This window comes from Bubalus bubalis, chromosome 7 (assembly GCF_019923935.1).
Source record: "Bubalus bubalis isolate 160015118507 breed Murrah chromosome 7, NDDB_SH_1, whole genome shotgun sequence".
NCBI lineage: Eukaryota > Metazoa > Chordata > Mammalia > Artiodactyla > Bovidae > Bubalus > Bubalus bubalis.
Window position 1 is genome coordinate 39,892,452 of NC_059163.1, and position 22,344 is coordinate 39,914,795.

Sequence of the window (22,344 nt, forward strand, 5' to 3'; positions counted from 1 at the left end):
TTATATTCAACAACCGAGGATCTAGAACTGGCAAAGCCTTCCTTGACAGTCACATGGTTTACCTTCTGTGTTATATGGTTGACCCAAGGAGAAGAACAGTTGCTAAGGTCTGGTCCCTGGGGGTCCCAGATTCCATCAGGAGCCAGGCAGAGATAAGTTGATACTCCTAAAATAATGAGAGAAATAGGTCTGCTTCAAATATTCAAACAATCTTTCTTATAATGACTTTATGTCCATGATATTTTTACATATGAGCAAAAGATAAGATTGTGATCATTGAACTGAGGTAATGACTATTAAAGTACCATTTACAGTGCCTGGCAAGCAAAGCAACTATCATTAGAAAATCATAACACAACAAACACTCAGTATTTTTCAAGCATTCACGGACAACTACACCAGGTACAGGGAATAATTTCATGAATTAAATGAATAAGCCTCCATGGGGCTTATTGCTTGAGTTTTCAGATGTAAGGTAGCAGCTGAGTCATAAAGGAATCACTCTGCAAGGTGGGTAAGGGCATCCAGGCAAAGGAAAAATATGCTGTCTTTGGGAATCAAGTGTTTTGAATTGAGGTCTGCTGGGTAGGGGAGTTGTATTTAATGGAGTTGGAAAGGCTGGCAGAGCCAGATCGTAAACGCCCTTGTCTGTCATCTGCGGGTGTTGGAAAATCAATGAAGGCCATTAAGCAGAGGAGACAAATGGGCTGATTTAGGTTTTAGAAAGATATCTGTGGCAGCAGGATGGAGGATGAATTTCGGGGAGTGATGCGGGGGCTATCAGGAAGCTATCACAATAATTCAAGTGAGAAAAGACTGTGTGGGCCTGAACACAGGATCAGCAGAGGGGACAGAGAAAGGGTAAAAGTAAGACCACAGCATAACACAGTCACCTGGGAGGGAGGGTTTCAGGTTTTCTTTAAATCTCTTTCTTCATTTTCACAGAAATATAACGACATATTTCTGTAGTTCTTTACAGTTTGCTAACTGCTTTCAAAGAAAAAGTACTTCACTAAGCTCTACAACAAACATCTGAAGAAGCTGGTGTTATTATTATTTATCTTTTAGAGGTAAAGGAATTGAGGTCCAAAATTAGGGAGACAGTTCTAGAGAAATTAAAAATGTTTTCTGATTCCAATACCATAGAAAACAATGGGACTAAACACTGTGCACCTTCATAACGGGAAGGACGATTTCAGAATAATTTTAAACACTTTGCTGAAAAAAATTAAATGTGCACTTTTATAAAAATCAATATACATCTTTTGATCTACCCCATCACTTCATATACCATGGAATTCAGAAGTACGCGTCCACACTGAAACTTTGTTAAGACAAACCTGTTGAAGTAATCAAATCAATAAAACCCAGAGACAGTCCTAACAATGCTAGTCTAATGACATCTATTGCCTATTTGTTTAATTTACATATTTTATGGAATAATTCAAATTTTATGCACAGGGTGTCAAGTATTAACTTTATGATGATTTATATGTAACAATAAGAAATCAAACTATTTCTGAGTTTGGGATATTATGAATTGTTAAGCATGAAAAAAGCAGGGGGCGGGGATGTGGTGGTGGAGGGCAAACAGCTATTCAGTTCTTGACTGTTCCCTACAGAAAACGATGCAGGATTGATGTCTCCAGTGGTTGCTGGGTAAGAGGAGGTTGGCTCCTCCCAGCATCATCCCTGACAACAAAGAGCCTCTGATTATTAAGGCTGGCTATGAGGACTGGTAATAAAAGATAGTTAAATCTTTTCTCTTGTTAAATGATATGTAGTTCCAATGATTATCTAATATAGAAGTCCTCAGTCTAGTTTTGTGTAATATATATTTGATGGTAACAAACATGAGAACTAGTGCCTCCTCTGTCTAGCTTTGTGTAATCAACATTTGATGGTGACAAGCATGAGAACTAGCGCCCACCAACCCAGTGATTTAACTCTGAGCTTTTGTGTAGAAGAGCTGGCTCTTTGGAATTTGTGCTGTGCCGTGTTTAGTTGCTCAGTTGTCCGACTCTTTGTGACCCCATGGACTGCAACCTCCCAGGCTCCTCTGTCCACGGGATTCTCCAGGCAAGATTGCTGGAATGGGTTGTCATGCCCTCCTCCAGGGGATCTTCCCAACCCAGGGATTGAACCCAGGTCTCTCCGATTGCAGGTGGATTCTTTACTATCTGAGCCACCAGGGAAGTCCCTTTGGAGCTTAATTGAAACTTGACCTAGAAACTGCACAGCATGGGTGAGAACTACTGGTCTCATAAATATTACCAGCAGATTTTCACCTGTGACTTCTTTAGGCTGAATTCTCGAACTCTGGAAATATTTTGCTTTCAATTGTAATTTAGCTGAATCCAGAATGTAAACAAATGTTAAAATATGTCATGACAAAAAACAAACAAACCAACCCCAAACCACACCGACAACAAATAAACAAGACAAGAAAATGCTAGGAAAGCAAGCCAAACTAGCAATACACCTTTAGCTTAGTTTTGCAGGACAAACTTACCTATAGTTCCTGCAGGGCATGGCTGCTTCGCCATCTGTCCTTGACGCGTCTTAAACCACATGATTTCACGAGCTTCCACAGCCTCACAACTCTCTTCCAGAGCTGGGATTTGGGGCGATGCTGATGGAAGGTGGGTGGTAATGTCATTAAGCACCTCGACAGCTGGAGATGGGGTGCTGGTACTCCGGTTTCTTCTTCCTGACACTGAGGGGGTGGTACTCCTGCCTGGGCTCCAGGTTGTGGTCCGAAGGGTGGTACTGGCGGTGGTGCTTCCCGTGCCAAGAGGTCCTGTGGTAGAGATTTCTGAAATAAAATCCAGAAGAAAACACCTGCATTGCTGGTTCACAGTAGGACCTAAAGACATCCTAATACCTCAGAAGTCTTCTTTATTTGACGATTCAAGGAGCTTTAAACATGGGAAAGATAAACCAATATCAAAATTTGAGAGTGCCACTTGAGTATCAAAACAAGTCATTTGACTAATGTTAAATGTAGTCTTGTCTGTGGTTCTCTTCGACTTTAACTATAGAAAACAAAGTTACAGAGCAATTCAACTCTTCAGTAAGCTTTAAGAAGCTTCAGGACTTTTCAACAATTAGGGGATTAAATATTTTAAAGCCCTCTCTTTACCATTTTCAAACTCAGTATAGATAGGGAGAGAGCTATATGCTGAAAACAGTATTCTTTCCACATTAACCGTAACGTGAGTTTCTAAACTGTTGCAAATAGAGGAGAGACAAAAAAAAAAAAAAAAATCAGAAATTTAAGTGCTTACAAACTAAAAAGTAAAAGAGCAATTCTGAATCTCCTTAACACAAATTGGAGTAGCTTGGTGATTTACTCTGATGCTCTTAAAAACTGACCCATTGTATCAGAACTTTCAAGCTTGATATTGGTTGTTGTTCAGTCACTAAGTTGTGCCTACTTTTTGAGACCCCATGGACTGTAGCGTGCTATTCTTCCCTGTCATTCACTATCTCCATAAGTAGTTTCCTATTGGTGTGTTCATAAATTATTTACTAACTAGATTTTTTTAATTGGCATTTTCCCAATGTACTCCAAAATCCAAATGAAAGTAGTTCGGCTGTTTGACGAGATATTAAGTGAAAAGTGAAAATGTTAGTTGCTCAATCACGTCCGACTCTTTGTGACCCCATGGACTGTATCCTGTCAGGCTCCACTCTGCACTGAATTCTCCAGGCAAGAACACTGGAGTGGGTAGCCATTCCTTTCTCCAGAGGATCTTCCCACCAAGGGATTGAACTCAGGTCTCGTGCATTGCAGGCAGACGCTTTATCATCTGAGCTAACAATGAAGCCTAGATATTAACAGGTTATTAAATCTATAATGTATACAAAGGAATGTCCTAATAATATTATAGAAATAACCACTGCAGAGAATCATCTTTCTGGTAAAATACATTCAGATTCCCATCATAGGAATACAAGCATATATACAAACATACACTGCTTTTCTAACTGTAAGGTTAGAAACTACTCAGCCTCACTTACAGGCAACAAACAGTAGGGGCACTGGCTCTGGTCAGATTCAAAGTATCTCAGGATTAAGAAACTGTAGAGAGTCCTGTGATGAACCTTCTGTTTGTCATTCATGGTCTGCTTTACTGTGCCATCAACTAGACTCTGCTAATCCGGAAGAGTTGCCAAATCCATCACAGTGCATTTGGGCTATAAAACAGGATAGAGGTGCTATTTGCTATTTTGTTTTCTTGCTTATTTTTCTGTTTCCTCTCTTCCTCCTTTTTCTCTTGTGTCCCCTCTCTCTATGGGAATGGTAATGTTCATAACTACATTTACTCAAAGTTCATACAAGAAAGCAGAGTATTCTTTTTTCCCTTCTTTTGCCTTATACACATATACTTAAATTGTCAGGTCTGGCTGATTCTGTCTCATTAAAAAACTTTTTTCTTCCCAATCACCATTACCTATGCTCAGTCTATCATCATCAGTGAATGAAAACAGCAGTCTTTTAACATTTTGCTAATAAAAGCAAAAAATGTGAACAGTAGTATTTCACTATCTACTTTTGCAAAACACAAATTCAGGATTTAGAAAGTAAAATGATTGACCCAGCATTTAATTCAATTCAAATATAAAATTTAGCAACATATTTTTAAATACTAAGTGAAACTGAATTCTTAAAATAATCAACAGTAAAAATGATTTTAATATATGTTTTTTGCATATAAATTATCTAGATGTTTCAAAAAGAAAACATAAAATTAAGAAAATTTAATAATAAAAACTTGAAGTTTAAATATTATGTATTGATATTAATTAATGTTAAAATTAAGTGATATAATTTTATTAATATTAAGCAATAGGTTTAAAAATGTGTGTCAATGGTGTCATTGCTGGGATGTTAAGACATTTTCTGTGCAAATTTTTCCAGCTGATGGAAAAAGTTCTTTTTTGACTTCTTACTGCTTGATGGAGTAGTAAGGCAATAGTTAAAAATTAATTTCAAGTTATCTTTTCTGATTCCAATTTCAATAATGCCATCTCTCATTTGGACTTTTGAAGGAGCCATTTTGAATAACAAATTTTTGAAAGGAACTGTGTATCTTTTCATTGATAGTGAGCTACAATTTTGTTTCAAGCAAAGCATTTTGAGTTCTTTGTCTTCTAGTTCAGTCATTGATTTTCAACTGTCTTCCTTTTCTTCTTGAGAATTATATAGGTACTAACGAATGCTTTCTGAATAAATACATCCTTCTTCAGTTAGATATTTTAATTAACATACAACACTCTGGGAGAAGAGATTTGTTTGCAATCATGTTTGCTCTGATAAAGATGCACCATTACATGTGCATCACATGTGTGGTGAGAAGATTCTTCAGCTTACTGTGTCAATTACATGGTTAATGCATGAGGAGTAATGACATTATCACAAGATTTTGTTTGCTATAATTCCAGACTTGCTAAGTGTGAATGTATTTGTCTTTTAGCATTGATTTAATATGATTATTGTGCTTTATTTAAATGATCCAGATTTCAGATTTTTAGCGACTACAGTATCCTACCAAACTATATTTAGCAATAGCATCACATAATGAAAATCAATGTTCTTTATTTTTCTCTAAAATTTCACTATCCAAACCATTCTCTACCTTTTGCCAGGGGCATTCTTAGGGTATACACTGGAATAGGTGACTCCCCAGATTAAAATCCTTGAATGTTTTCCATCTGCCTTCCAAACAAAGGCTGATCACTTTTTCTTCATGCCTATAGCCCTTAGGAGTTTCTTCCTTCAGCTCATGTACAATGTGTTTTCATCTTTACTTCTACTCTTAAACCATAGGAAATCACCAGTAGTTTCCCAGCTGTCCTGTTCTTCTGGCCCCAGGGTCTTTGCATATGCTACAGTATTCCTACCCTCATTTCCATCTGATAATTCCTATATATTCTGTGGAGTTTGGATTGGATACAATCTCCATCAAGAGACCTTTTCAAATTTAACATGACAGGATTATGTGTTACAATGTGTTATGAAAAAATTATTTTCTCAACTTTTAGCCTTGTGTCTAAGAGTTAATAAGCTCCCAGCCAATATAGATGACCACCAGGGATAGGTCAAGGAAGCAGGGGAGGGTCCCACTGTAAAACTTCACAATAGATAGGAATGGATAAATGGGGAAAATAGCAAGCAGGGCATCTAAGAATATCTACAGTTGATGGGCTGGAAAATATATTTTATCAATGCATTTTACTCTCCATTAAGAAAATTCAAGAGATAAGTCAAACAGAAAATGAATAGGGAGAATACAAAGCCCCTCTCTCCCAAATGACCTTATCTCAGAACAATCATATTTAAATTGAATTATTTTTGTGAAGCAATAACACTGATAAAAATTATATTTTTATGTTTAATTTGTTATGAAGTACATTGTAAGGACTTCATTTAGTTTAATACAGAAATACTAATGTTAAGGATCAGTATAGAACTTTTTCCCTCAGAACTGTGCTTCAGAGAGATGTCTACAAGCAGGGTCATATCTTTCTGTTTAACTTTAAGCAGAAAAAAAGTCTATTTCCAAAGCTGTCTCTGATCCTTCATCCCTTCCCTTCCATTTACTGCCATGTAAGACTTAACAAGGGCTCTGCTCAATGCCAGCTTTTAGAAGAGTAAGTACAACTAGTGATATATACATGTTGTGGCCAGCACCCAAGAAAGAACCTTTTATTGGTAGATGCTGTGGAGAAAGATCTACATTTATTAAAGAGTGTTACCAACACACTTGGCAAAGTAAATGACAGAGAACAACAGATTAATAAACATTTACTATCAGTCATGGTATTGCTGGAGAAGGGACTGGCAACCCACTCCAGTATTCTTGCCTGGAGAATCCCATGGACAGAGGAGCCTTGTGGGCTACAGTCCATGAGGTTGCAAAGTGTCGGACACACATGACTGAAGTGACTTAGCACAGGACATGATATTGTTATTTATTCCTCAACACAACTGAGAATTATTGATTGCTTACCACGTGCTGTTCTAAACACTGGGATACTGATATGAACAACAAAAACAACAAAAAGTAAAAACTCCTACCCTCAAAGAGCTTATATTTTAGTATGATAAATAGGACAGAAATTAAAATATATAGCATATTAAATATTTAAAAGTGCTAATGACAAGTAGAAAAGAAAAACAGGGGAAAATAATCAGAAGTGTTAGAAGAGGGAATTGCAATTTTTAATAGGGTGTCAGGTTTTGCTTAGCTGTTAAGGTGACAAGGAAGACCTGAAGGAAGTGGAAGCCTGAGAGATGTGAATAACTGGGGAGCTTTCCAGGTAGAGGGAAAAGCATCTGCAAAAGTCTCTATGCAGTGAGATGGCCAGTGTGGCTAGAGCAACATGAGGGAAAACCAGTATGAGATGAGAGCACAGAGGTGTTGAGGGACTGAGCATATAGGACTTTACAGGTATGGGGAAGACTTCGGTATTCACTCTGTCTGGTGTGGGAAGCCACAGTAAGTTCTGAGCAGAGGAAAGATACGATCTGACTTAGGTTCAGTTCAGTTGTTGTGTTCAAGAGTAAATGAAATGGAAGTAGGGAGAACAAGTTCCTATTTGACCGTATATTTGAGGGTTCAGTGGTGATGAAGATGACTAGAATACTATGGGTCACATGCATACAGACGAGAACATGGTGCTGTAAGAGAGGTGATGGCTTTTGAATATGGATACTATGCTCCTCATTGGTACATACTAGGCCTTCAATAATGTTGGTGGAGTTGAGTCAATGCCTGAGTCTTTATTTTAACAAAAGAAGAGTTAGTCCTTCTCAAGTAAACTCTTCTTCAGCTTCATCTCAAATACTGTTATTTACTTAAAATTGAAACGACCACATAGATATATTAACTTCAAACAGTATGAACATATTTCTGAGAATTCCTGAGTTATAATCAGCAGAGTTATGTTGATTTTCTCATTACAGTAAAATTTCCAGAAGTTTTGATTTATGAGAATATTAAGTAAATTTTGTTGGTTACAAAACTATGCATACACAAAAACTTGGGGAATAAATTCAACTGAATTGAATTTACTGATTTCTCATCAAGCAGCAAAACATTCAGAGTGTAATGATGCTGAATTGGTATTAGGATTTAGAATAATTCCTTACTTATAGCCTCAATATTGTATTTTATTCCCCTAGTTTTGACATCATTGTTAGTGAATGATGTAACATCAGTAACATCCAGTTACTGAAGTTATCACCTAATATTTGCAGTGACATATGTTTTATTATTAACTTGTGAATTGTAGTTTACCTATGAAGACAAAGTGGTTCCAAAATATATGGGTTATACATGATTTATTTATAAGTATGAAGTTAAAATAAACTCAAGAAAAAGAAAATTATTCTGTTTCTGGAAATGAAACACTCAAAGTGAATAGGGAAGAAGAGCTCATAATTTAAGCTCCAGTTTTTTTTTTTTTTAAGAATGTAATTTTAGAAACTTTGATCTACTGCAGATGCTTAAAGTGATATATATGTGGTCATCCCTGTTATATATGCACAAGTTCCTAAGAAACTGATAAAATGTAAGGCCTTTGTTCAAGGTGGCTGAAGTTCTCAGCTATTTGTTTTGCTGTTTATGTCTCGAGTCTGGAAAAAAGAAGGTCATTAGATTGTATTCTAAGCACTTTCTTAAAAGCAACAATTAAACAAACTCAAGTATTTTTTTTTTTTTTAACCAAAGAACATAACAATGACACAAATGGGAAATCCAACTCATTGCTAGAATAGGAATACAAGATTGAATATGACATGGCCCCTCTCCTCAAGGAGTTTATAGGGTAGGGTAGTCAGGCTTATTGTATTATGAGTTGTAGACAGTCAAATCTTGGCTCTTCACTGTGCCTATCATGTCTCTAACACTGATAAGACCACCAAACATTTCATTTTCTTCAGGTAATTAAAATTATAAAAAAGAAAGAGAGCTGCGTAATTATCATATAAATGATAACTTAATTTCAAGTAAAAACATAAACGTTCTTCTAAGTCACTTAATAATCAGCATATAGATTACAGACTTGATAAATTAATTCATCCTTCCAAAACCACATTTAAACTCTTCAACTCTATAGCTTATTGAATGCAAGGAAATTTGATATTCTACTCTGTTTTCCATGCAAATATACTATCTGACATATATTAAATACTCAGTAATTCATGATGAGTGCATGATATAATAATTACCTATGCTTTATTTTGAAAGTATGTTCAGATATATGTATATATGTAACTGTATCTCATTACATTAAGGTTTTAATAAAGTTGGATTAAATAATTTAATTGTTCATTCCAGATTAAATTTTGTATGATTTAATTTACAAGAGTTTCAAACTTTTACTTCCATAATATTAAGCCATAAGATTAGTATCAGAAAATACAGACCTAGACTCTTGAGAAACTTACATATTTATATAGATACTGATAATTCCATTAATTTCCTCTAAAATAAAGGAAGGGGTAGAAATTGTCTTTATTGTTTAGTTGCTAAGTCGTGTCTGAGTCTTTGCAACCCCATGGACTGCAGCACGGCTAACTACTCCACTATTCTTGCCATAAGAACCCCGTGAACATGAACAGTATGAAAAGGCAAAATGATATGACACCAGAAGTTGAGCCCCCCAGGTCAGAATGTGTCCAAATATGAGGAAGAGCGGAGGGCGGTGAAAATGACACTCAGTTGTGGATGTGGGACTCCCTGATGGCTCAGATGATAAAGCGTCTACCTACAATGTGGGAGACCCGGGTTTGATCCTTGGGCTGGGAAGATCCCCTGGAGAAGGAAATGGCAACACACTCCGGTACTCTTGCCTGGAAAATCCCACGGACGGAGGAGCCTAGTAGGTTACAGTCCATGGGGTCGCAAAGAGTTGGACACGATTGAGCGACTTCACTAATAACTGATAATGTGGATGTGTCTGGTGGTGAAAGTAAAGTCTGATGCCATAAAGAATAATATTGCATAGAAATTGTCTATCTTGAGAGAATTAAGTGTTTGAGTGATTAGGCCAAGGTATTTTCTGTCTTATATTCAGGAAAAAATTTCAGGACATTTATCTCTAAGGCAAATGTTTTGACTAGTCCTCATGTTGGGAACTTAGTGATTTCTCCCCACTCAAATATATACCAAATAGTTTATTTTCTTTTTACTATCATGCCAACCATGCCTACTGAACACCTTCCATATAGAATAATAAAAACCTCCCCAGTTTGCTTTCTCCTGGTGATTTTTCTTTTAATAAGATGGAGTCATACATTTCACAGGTAGTAATAAATGGATCAGAGAAGCAAATTGTTTAGGAAAAAATTACAATTTGGAATAATAATTTATGAGTTTTCTCTACTAAAATATATGGATATACACATATATATATACACACACATATGCATAAACATACACACAAATACATGCATATGCACATCTCACATGTATTTTAAATTGCTAGGGAAACAAGTAAATAAAATGGATACTGATTATACTGAGTTTTTTTTAACTCCAAAAGAATTATGTTCATTTTCAGAGGCCTATGAAGAGAACTCAAAGGCCTCATAAAACAGTATATTAAAAAATTTAAAGACACTGAGGTGTACTGGAAAGAACATTCATTTTAACTTCAAATATTAGATAATCATCTACTAGCTGTGTGGATTTGGTCAAGTTAATTCCCCAGAAAGCAAAAATTAAAGCTTTAAAGATGTGGATTCCTATATTCACTTGAATATAGGACATACAATATATTACATGTTATAATGTGTTCAAATTATTAAAAATAATACAGACTTACAATAGATATTCAGCAACAATACCATGGGCTTTTCTGGTAGATCATCTGGTAAAGAGTCTGCCTGTGATGCTGGAGACCCTGGTGTGATTTCTGGGTCAGGAAGACTCTCTGGAGAAAGTATAGGCTACCCACTAAAGTATTCTTGGGCTTCTTTGGTGGCTCAGATGGTAAAGAATCTGCGTGCAATGTGGGAGACCTGGGTTCAATCCCCGAGTTGGGAAGATTCCCTGGAGGAAGGCATGGCAACCCACTCCTGAATTTTTTCCTGGAGAATCCCCATGGACAAAGGAACCTGGTAGGCTACAGTCCATGGGGTTGCAAAGAGTTGGACACAACTAGCGACTAAGCGCACACACAACAGTAACATTATTATAATCAAATTCAGGTTATCCTAACATGCCACTGACTCTGTTTCAGGAAAGTTATAAACAGCCACCTAATTTAGAAGGTTGAACTATTTCCTGAATTTATATAACAAGAACTGAAATTAGACCAGCCTGAAGTATAGTCATAAAGTTTATCTTTTCACCTCAAGCTCTGAAGGACATTTAAAACCCCACTAGTAATCTACTACCTAGTTTATCCAAACCAGCTTTAGAAAAGATATAGGATATTGTTACTTGCACTCCAATGGGAAATATGTATATTTTTTAAGTAAGAATAATTTAAATAAGGAGAAAATATTTCTTCAAAATCATTTGTCTGCTCTGTGGTATTTCAGAACATGAAATTTGGGAGCATGCAGGGTATACAAATCATTTTATCCCAATAAAGTTAAATTCAATAATTAGCTTTAAAAGTAAAATCGGAGGGATTTTAGTTTCAAAGTGGAGAGAAAAAGGACATTTTAAATCAATATTCAAATATATGATATGAATAAGATCAAACTACTATAAAATCAAAATTACAGATGGCCCACATAATTTAGGAGTCCACAAATCATAATAAAATTCAATCAGTAGCTTGATCTCTTAGAAGCACAGCCTGGTCTTTATATAGGAGAGTGTCAAAATTTTATAACACTCTGCAGGCATGTTTTAGACACCTGATAGCCCAAAAGCCCCATTAAAGACAGACTCTTGTTGTTTTGCCCAACAATGATTCTCAGTGCCTGCAACAGCCTGGGACACAGAGAGGCTGTTCAATTAGTATTTGTTCAATAAAAGCACTCTAGCATCAACTGCTTTGATTCATTACAAAATCTTAACATTGGGACTTGCAAATGTGATTGTCACTGAGCCCAGAGGACATTGCCTTTCTCATTCTTTACTATCATCCCATTCTAACCTAAGCCTATTCTATTATGATAGCCTTTTAGAACTCTTTTTTACTTTGAAATAAGCATAGAGTCATAGAAAGTTGCAAAAAATAGTACAAAGAGTCCCTTCCTTTATCTTCCCTCCAATGGTGAATCCTTATGTAACCACAGTATAATGTCAAAGCCAGGAAATGGGCATTGGTACAGAACTGTTTAATTTTCACTGTTCTTCACCTGCATTCATTTATGCACACCTGCATATAGTTCAGTGTGATTGTATCTCATGTAGACATGTTTGTCTACACCTTAATGACACAGGAATGTTCTATCTGTATTCATACCTACACACTCCCCTCTCATCCCTATTTCCTAGCAACCTCTTAACTATTCTGCATCTTTATAGTTTCAACCTTTCAAGAATGATATGTAAGTAGAATCATAAGAATGAAACTTTTGAGACTACTTTTTTTCTTTAAGCATAATTGTCTTGAGGTCCACCCAGGTAGTTGCAGTTATCAATAGTTAAGTCATCACGAAAATACCTGCAATCTTTCACCTTTTACCTGAGTGAGTTCTGAAAAATGCAAATATAATGTTGTTACTCTTTAAAAGCTCCCAACTGATATTATTATAAATTTGACATGCTTAAACATGATTTTAAAAGGCCTCTAATCCTCATCCTGCCTACTTCTCAAGCATCACTGAAGCCACCCTGCCTTTGTTCTCTCCCTTCTAATAATCCTGGATTTACTTCCTGTCCTAAAAAGCCTCCCTGTCAACTTCAATGATCCAAATGTTTCTTTCTGGAACATACTCTTCTCAGTCTTAACTATTTTTTCCCTTTCATATCCCACTTCATTTCGCTAAATCCCTAATCATAATGATAGCTGTGATTTGTAATGATTGCAATCAGAAAAGGAGGAAGAGTGAAAGAAATGCTCATTTTTAGATGACTCATAATCTTATTCAGTGTATGTTTATTATTTTAGGACATTAATTTAGATTGAAAGTTCAAGATTTCATTCTTCTCAGAGTGTTTTTTTTTTTTTTTAACACCACCAGTTAGGAAGAACCACATGAAAGGACGTTTGCATATGAGTACCAGCTGTTGCACTTTCTAGCTTTGAAACTTTGGGCAAACCTCTAAACCAGGAAAAGTATTAGTTCCCTTTTTAAAAAAATGGGCAAGATAGACTTATGAATGAGAATGAAATATTGCACACCTAGTACCCAGTTCCTGTTAGATAATAGGTGCTTAATAAACATTTTGTGTATGTGTGAAATCCATGTAAGATATGCAAATGGCTCAAATGTCCAATGAAGTTATTTGAAAGAAACAGAAAATTCTATTTGACTATATAATTTTCATGTCCCCAAAATTATGCATTATGAGTATATTTTCTATAAAATAGAAACTCTGAATTCTATGAATGTGAAAAATATACTTGATATCTATCAAAATACAATTTTATCAGTCATCATGTATGTATTAAGTACCATAGAATATGTCTTTTATAGTATAGCTAATAGATCAAACAGTAAACAGAAAGAACTATAGTTATTTGTGGAGCTTCCCTGGTGGCTCAGCAGTAAAGAATCTGCCTGCCAACCTAGGAGACCTGGGTTCCGTCCCTGAGTCGGGAAGAGCCCCTGTAGATACCTTGTTATATACCAGTAGATAACAAAAGTTCTAACTGTTGTCACAGTTGTATGTGATTTAGAATTTAAAATTTCAGATATGATTTGGTTCCACAACTTTATTGAGAGCAAGAATTCCCAACAGTGAAACTACTGACACTTTGGTGTGTGTGTGTGTTTGTGTGTGTGTCTTAGGGAGTGGGGTTTGTCCTGTGCATTTTAGCATTTTAACAACATCCTTGGACTTTATGCGCTAGATGCCAGTAGTACTCACTACTCTTAGTTGTGACCATCAAACATAACTTCCAGTTCAGTTCAGTCACTCAGTCGTGTCCGACTCTTTGCAACCCCATGAATTGCAGCACACCAGGCCTCCCCGTCCATCAGCAATTCCCGGAGTTCACTCAAACTCACGTCCATCTAGTCGGTGATGTCATCCCCTTCTCCTCCTGCCCCCAATCCCTCTTAGCATCGGAGTCTTTTTTTAGAGACGGCCAAATAACCTTTATAGGGAAAATCACCTCCATTTGAGAACCATTGATTTGCAGGAATTTCTTCATTTACCTCTTACCTATATTTATTCAATGAGAGGGCTACTGCATGCTGATAATGGTTTTAGAATATTTTAAACATATATTAATCTAAACATGAAATGGCTGGATGGTTGCTTTTCAATTTGTGAAATGAGTCAAAGTCTGTAAATAAAGGAAATTGGATGGCTTTCAAAAATACAGATTATGCTTTTCAATTTCTAGTGATTCCATGCTTCTAAAACGCATTTCCATAAATCACACATTAATATCTAAAAAATGGCTGTATTTTGCTTTTTTACTTAAGGAGAATAGACATAACAGCATACTAGGAAATTAATGAAAAACACAAAATACAAAGCATCTCAATTGCATGCTTGAAATGGGTCAAGGGCGGGGAAAATTGGTGAGAAAAAGAAAAACTGTGGTGGTTTCATGTTTTCTGATTTCAGTGATCACACTGCACAGAATAAATTCTGTGAGACTCTTGTTCACTATATTAGATCTGCCTTCCAAAGATGTTCAAAAGCCTTTAGTGTCCAGTTACTTTCTGAGTGAGAAATCTGAGAACGAAACTTCTGGCGTCAATGCCACTGCATTTGATGACCACAAATTATCAGCTTTCACATAAACATATATCATAGAAGTCTTCTCAAGTTAAACATTTAAGGAATAGATTATGAAAAACAAAAAAGTCTGCTACATGAAACTAGTTTATATCTTCCCCTTCTCGTTTATTATACAGTTGGATTCACATCATTAACATGCAAATCATACTGCACTACAGTGCATTTTAAACAAAGAACTGAAAACCGGCCTTGTAATTTCCTTATGGCTTGATAAATAGATTTTTGCCTTAAGAGAACAAAATAAACTCTAGTCACATTATGTTCACATTTTAGGCCTAAACATTTTAATCTAAAGAAAAATTTTACACTTTACTCACCCTGCCTGTGAACATATTTTAAGTTACTCTGATTTTAGTGTGAAAAATCTAAATACTGTTATCAAAGTAAATGGTAACATTTATATTATTTATATTATCACTTATTATCCTACATATTTAATCAGGAACTTAACAAAAACATAAATCAATCTGTCATATATGGCATTGACCTAATAAAAGATTGACATTTCATGTCAACTTGTATATAATAAAAGACACAGAATGTGAAAGTAATTTTGAAAGGTTCTCTGCTGTACCTTGTATTAAAAGAAGTTCATTTATATTTCTTTTTTGGAATATGGCATATATTCAGACAAATGTCATCAAAAACATACAATGGCAACATTTTGATTAAGTGACATTTCCCATAGATAAGAAAAAGTATATAAATTCACCTTTATCATGAAAGCAAAAATCCATTACCTCTTATCAATTACTCTAAATGCATTTGGTAAAACTTTAACATAAGGGTTATTCAGATAACTTTAAAAAATAAACAAATGATACCATTCTTTCTCACTGGAACACTTTCATATAGCAAAATAAAATATTTGCTTATATTTTACTATAAACGTTGGTCGAATCTACTAGTTTAAATGTGTTGCTTAAAAGACTCTCTGTACTATTAATGCACAATTAAGTTGCATTTTACTGCTCCTACTTGAAAGTATATACACACTATTTGATCTTAGACTCCACCAGATCCTCCTTAAAATCAACTTCACTTAAATTACTGTGTAATGCTTTTTTGGGGGGAAAAAAAGAAAAAAAAGAAAAAAAAACCTTACTGTCATTTGAAAGGCAATGCTAGTAACTCCAAATACAACTTCTTAGAAGTATTGCAGGGAGTCAAAATAAGATCTATCTGACTCCTATACTTAATCAGGTTGAATCTGCTCATGTTTTATTAACTACCTTTCTCATTTCTTGCTTTGATTTCACCTGGCTGAATACCTTCTCACACACTTAACCTTTTTCTCCTCCTGCCTCTCTTCCCCTCATAATGGTCTTCTTCCTCTTCAATTTTTAAGTTTAATTCTTTAACTTACTATCAGGTGCTGATATGATGATCTCAAAAAAATTTCCCTTTAGATGTAAGTTTCTGGTTTCTGTTTGGTTTAATCTAACTAGTAATAATGCAAATATTCCTTAGCATATCTGTTAAGAAGCAGATATGAGCTAATATCAAAATCCCTTTTTTATGATGTTTAACCTAAGAAACAGAATTTGAAGGCCAAGTACACAAGAATTTTTCATGTTGTAATGAAAAAAAAAATTCTGTAAGAAAGTCAATACAATTCTTATAGTCTGTACATAATCTCTACTGTGCCTGTAGTTGCTGCTGCTGCTAAGTCGCTTCAGTCGTGTCCAACTCTGTGTGACCCCATAGATGGCAGCCCACCAGGCTCCGCCGTCCCTGGGATTCTCCAGGCAAGAACATGGAGTGGGTTGCCATTTCCTTCTCCAGTGCAGAAAAGTGAAAAGTGAAAGAGAAGTCGCTCAGTCGTGTCCAACTCTTCGCGACCCCATGGACTGTAGCCTAGCAGGCTCCTCCGTCCATGGGATTTTCCAGGCAAGAGTACTGGTGGGGTGCCATTGCCTTCTCTGGCCTGTAGTTGATTCTCAGGGAAAACAGCTGAATGCCATGAGCTTCATAAGAACAGAGGAGGTTTTTCCTTTGTTTTTGTTTTTTTTTTTTGTCCTGTTTAATATTGTTATTCAACAAGCATGTGGAAGATTGATCTATGTGACACTACCTTTAATCCCTGAAATAGAATTACAACAGACACAAGAAAATAGTTTTCCTTCAAAAGAGGACTTGAGGGTGTGCTCAGGGGAGACATGCATTTTAGTTAATGCCAGGAAGTGAAAGGAGTCTTCAGTGAAAAGACTTGCTGAACAGGGAGTTCCTTAATTATAAGGTTTCAGAAGTTATACTGGAAAGCTTGGAGGTATTTGGAAATCCGAGTGTTTTCCAGACTTACTATAGACATGAAAGAAAAGAATGAGGTAGCTTTAGGCCAGTACCAATAGAATCTGAATTCCTCCTGCCACAGAGAACATATATGCTGAGGACAGGCTAACTAGCTCCAGAGCAGACAAATCTGTCATTAAATTGCAGACAGCCCTAAGGAAGTTCTCTGCACTCCTGGCCTGGCAGTTTGTACAAGTGATATGAACCTGAGGAATATACTACAGTGAGAACTGTGAGATACGCCACCATCAAGTGTGATCAAGTTACTGAAGGGCTGTCATTGTTTCTCTCTCATTTAAAGCTAATGAGAAAGGATTCACAGGCGCTTCATATGTATGCCCCAGAGTTTGTTGACAAAGCAGAGAAAAGAGACCAAGATGCACAGAGAACTGGTTATAGCTCTACTCTCAAGATGACACAAGGCTGCATAAGTTCTCAAGGACCAGGGAAGGGTGCAGCCTGGAAGCCCAAGATGACTTTTTGGAGGTGAAAAATGGTATTAGCAGAAGAGGTGTACAAAGGAATTTCCAGGGGCATAAGGAGGAATCATGAATGGTCATCCAGCTGGAAGAGGATGCATCATTTGTTTTCACATGGAACACAGTCAAGTATTTATCAGTGAGACCTTTCAGCTTTCAGATATCTGCCCAAGACAGATTCATTTTATGTATCTTCCTAAGGAGAAACTATCGGCTGCCCCATCTGAATCTATCACATAAGATGATCCCTATGCCTCAGCTGTCCTCTCTTCCTCACCTGTGATGCTAAACCATTGGGAGCTAGAGGCAGTCTGTCCCACAGAAGACAAGGAAAATGTTCAGTGGAAAAACGGAGAGGAAGCAGGCTAGGCACCCAGTTCACACAGCAAGCTTCCTATAGCATCGAGGAGAGGGAAAGTTGGGAAGAAATTTTACTGTGAATGAACTTTGGAAATTTTGCTATCATATGGAACTGTAAATGCAAATTGAAACTTCAAAAATCAGATTATTCTTTGGACTGAAATGATGATTGTGGGGCAAAGGGGGCTATAAAGGCAGGAAAGAAATATGGTAGGATTAGAACAAAAGGTGTTTTATGATTAGACTCAGAACCTTTAGTTAATGTGTGATTACAGACTATGACAAAAAGAAGTGTTAATATTAGTATATTGGGCAATCTTCCTCTATATGAAATTTCTTTCAAATAGCTAAAATGTATTAGAAGGCTTACTATTAGGGAAAAAAAAAAGATATTTTCTTCAAATATGGTCAAAGAGTTCACTGAGTACCAATGGGATGATGGTGAACTCTAGAGGACACTCATCAATATTTAGAGATTTTTGGTTGTAACAACCAAGAGGGATGGTATCCGGTGGGTAGAGGGCAGAGATGCTGTTCAACATCCCACAATACACAAGACGGAACCCTACAACAAAGAATCATCCTGCCCCAGATGTCAAAATGCCAAATGGGCACCTGCCAGAAGTGTGGAAGGTGAGAAATTTCGCAGTAGGTAATAGGGAGAAGGAACAGATATAAGCATTTTTGGATTTTTGCTTATCAAACAAAGAATATGTGTGTGCTTCAGGGATAGTTGATGATCTGTTAACTGAAGTGGAAAAGTGTCAGACTGGTTACAAAAACTATCCTAAGTTAGCAGGACTAATAAAAATTAATTCTCACTTTGCTTTCTGTGTTGAATATTTATTGTTTTTGCCTTCCTGACTTTCACCTCTTCTGCTTGGAAAAGCATCTCAATTTTGCTTTGTAGAACTATCTAGCTTGTGTATATAAACTTGTGAAATGCCACTCAAGATGCCCTGACCCTCTCTGGTCTGAGTCAAGCTAGGTCAGTTAGACTTCCTGGGGATCTACACCCTGAGTGAAATCATACAGGATACAACAGCATGCTGTGCTAAGTCACTTCAGTGGTGTCCAACTCTTTGCGACCCTATGGATGGTAGCCTGTCAGGCTCCTCTGTTCACGGGATTCTCTAGACAAGAGTGCTGGAGTTGGCTGCCATGTCCTTCTCCAGGTATTTTCCCTACCCAGGGACCAAACCCCCATTTCTTATGTCCCCTGCATTGGCAGGCAGGCTCTTTACCACAAACACCATCTGGGAAGCCCAGGATACAGGACAGCTAGATGAAGGCCCTGAAGAAACCATTACATTTAATTCTGTTTTTTTTTTCTTCTTTTTTTTTTTTTAAACCCTCGTGAATGGTTCAAGTTTCTTATCTAAAATACTCATTTTATTCTAGACTAAAATTTTATTTCATAGTTTACGCTTAGTTTAAGCCAACTTAATTCAGTGAGATATAAATAATTAAGTGGATTACAAACATTCATATATAAGTAATACTCTCTACATTTTCTCCTAACAGGCTAAAAATCACTAGGTTCTGCATCATTATTAAGATATTTGGGTCTTTCTGGATCAAAGTACCTATCATGTGATAGTGTATGTCCATCAAAGAAAATAACCTCAAAATACGGTTAAATGAAACATTATATACTATGCTTCTAATGACTGCATTTTAGTTCACCAGTTTCACAGCTTTACCAGTTTTTCCAACCTGTTCTTTGAATGTGTCTTTGGGGCACTATTCACAGAACTCCATATATTCAGTAAATGTAACATTTTTCCCCTCAGTCAGTTTAACACCAGATTCAACAGAATCTTGCTTGAAAATTCCATTATTTGCTCCAGTTTCTGCCAGTGACCTCAGCTTTATTTGTTGCCACAGTAGCATAAAGTTATTCTACTGCAAATAAAAAGAAATAGTAGATCAAAATTCTGATCTTCTAAAGCCAGCATTACTATAGTTTCTGCATGTGATTTAGGCAGTAAGTAACTGTCATAATATCACAATAACATCTAAAAGCTTGGTTTTCTGGTGAGCTCAGTTTAACTTAAATGTCTGATACTCTGGGGTTTTGAAATGTTCAAATCAAATGCAAGATCAGGAAGAAGCAAGGTTTTACGCTGGACTTGCTAATATTTACTGAGGCTCCTAAAAGGCCTTTTGCACTGAGAGGAAAACTAGTTAGTTGGCTTTCCTATTCTGATCAAGGACTTGAATTCAGTAGGGAAATTTTTACTGGTTTAGAGAAGCTATTTTTAAAGAACAATTCCTAACATTTCATGCTAATTTCACAAATTCAAACGAATATCTGAGAATCATTCATGAGAAAACTGGTCTGAAGAGAAAGTCTAAATGGATTTTTAGTTTTTAAATCTGAAAAAATATTATTGGCATATAGGTAATTTACAGTATTGTATTGTGTCCAGTTAAGTTGCTCAGTCATGTCCGACTCTTTGCAACCCCATGAACTGCAGCACGCCAGGCCTCCCTGTCCATCACTAACACCCGGAGTTTACTCAAACACTTGTCCATTGAGTCAGTGATGCCATCCAATCATCTCATCCTCTGTCATCCCCTTCTCCTCCTGCCTTCAAACTTTCCCAGCAACAGGGTATTTTCAAATGAGTCAGTTCTTCACATCAGGTGGCCAAAGTATTGGAGTTTCAGCTTCAACATCAGTCCTTCCAATGAATATTCAAGACTGATTTCCTTTAGGATGGACTGGTTGGATCTCCTTGCAGTCCAAGGGACTCGCAAGAGTCTTCTCCAACACCACAGTTCAAAAGCATCAATTCCTCGGTGCTCAGCTTTCTTTACAGTCCAACTCTCATATGATTACTGGAAAAACCATAGCCTTGATTAGATGGACCTTTGTTGGTAAAGTAATGTCTCTGCTTTTTAATATGCTGTCTAGGTTGGTCATAACTTTCCTTCCAGGGAGTAAGCATCTTTTAATTTCAGGGCTGCAATCACCATCTGCAGTGATTTTGGAGCCCAAAAAAATAGTCTGTCACTGTTTCCATTGTTTCCACATCTATTTGTCATGAAGTGATGGGACCGGATGCCATGATTTTTGTTTTCTGAATGTTGAGCTTTAAGCCAAATTTTTCACTCTCCTCTTTCACTTTCATCAAGAGGCTCTTTAGTTCTTCTTCACTTTCTGCCATAAGGGTGGTGACATCTGCATATCTGAGGTTATTGATATTTCTCCCGGCAATCTTGATTCCAGCTTGTGTTTCCTCCAGCCCAGCGTTTCTCATGATGTACTCTGCATACAAGTTAAATGAGCAGAGTGACAATATATAGCCTTGACGTATTCCTTTCCCAATTTGGAACTAGTCTGTTGTTCTATGTCTAGTTCTAACTGTTGCTTCCTGAACTGCATACAGATTTCTCAAGTGACAGGTCAGGTGGTCTGGTATTCCCATCTCTTTAAGAATTTTCCACAGTTTATTGTGATCCACACAGTCAAAGGCTTTGGCATAGTCAATAAAGCAGAAATAGATGATTTTCTAGAACTCTCTTGCTTTTTTAATGATTCAGCAGATGGCAATTTGATCTCTGCTTCCTCTGCCTTTTCTAAAACCAGCTTGAACATCTGGAAGTTCATGGTTCGTGTACTGTTGAAGCTTGGCTTGAGAATTTTGATCATTACTTTACTAGCGTGTGAGATGAGTGCAATTGTGCGATAGTTTGAGCATTCTTTAGCACTGCCTTTCTTTGGGATTGGAATGAAAACTGACCTTTTCCAGTCCTGTGGCCACTGCTGAGTTTTCCAAATTTGCTGGCATACTGAGTGCAGCACTTTTACAGCATCACCTTATAGGATTTGAAATAGTTCAACTGGAATTCCATCACCCCCACTAGCTTTGTTCGTAGTGATGCTTCTTAAGGCCCACTTGACTTCACATTCCAGGATGTCAGGCTCTAGGTGAGTGATCACAGCATCATGATTATCTGGGTCATGAAGATCTTTTTTGTACAGTTCTTTTGTGTATTGTGTTTGTTTCTGCTAAACAGCAAAAATGAATCAGTTATACATACATCCACTCTTTTTTAGATTCTTTCCCCATATCGGCGATAACAGAGAATTGGATATAGTTCACTGTGCTATAAGTAAGTTCTCATTAGTTATCTGTTTTTTATACAGTAGTATGCATATGTCAATGCCAATCTCCCAGTTTATACCTAACGTCGTTACCCTCTGGTAACTGTAAGTTTGTTTTCTACATCTGTAACTCTAGTTTTGTTTTATAGAAAAGTTCACTGGTACCTTTTCTTTAGAATTTTAACTCAGGAATTAAATGTCTTAGATA

At 36.6% G+C, this 22,344-nt stretch overlaps 1 protein-coding gene across 10 annotated transcripts in view; it reads right to left on the reverse strand.

Annotated features, from left to right (window-relative positions):
• Window positions 1–22,344, reverse strand: part of ADGRL3 (adhesion G protein-coupled receptor L3) — a 955,586-nt gene that overhangs the window by 189,815 nt on the left and 743,427 nt on the right. For 8 of the 10 annotated variants that reach the window (XM_044945849.2, XM_044945847.2, XM_044945844.2 and 5 more), the window contains 2 exons: window positions 2,513–2,815; window positions 63–166 (listed from right to left, as the gene is read on the reverse strand). In XM_044945849.2, the coding sequence (XP_044801784.1) occupies window positions 63–166; window positions 2,513–2,815 (407 nt within the window). The remainder of the gene's footprint in view (window positions 1–62; window positions 167–2,512; window positions 2,816–22,344) is intronic. The other 2 variants (XM_044945848.2, XM_044945845.2) reach the window with 1 other exon arrangement.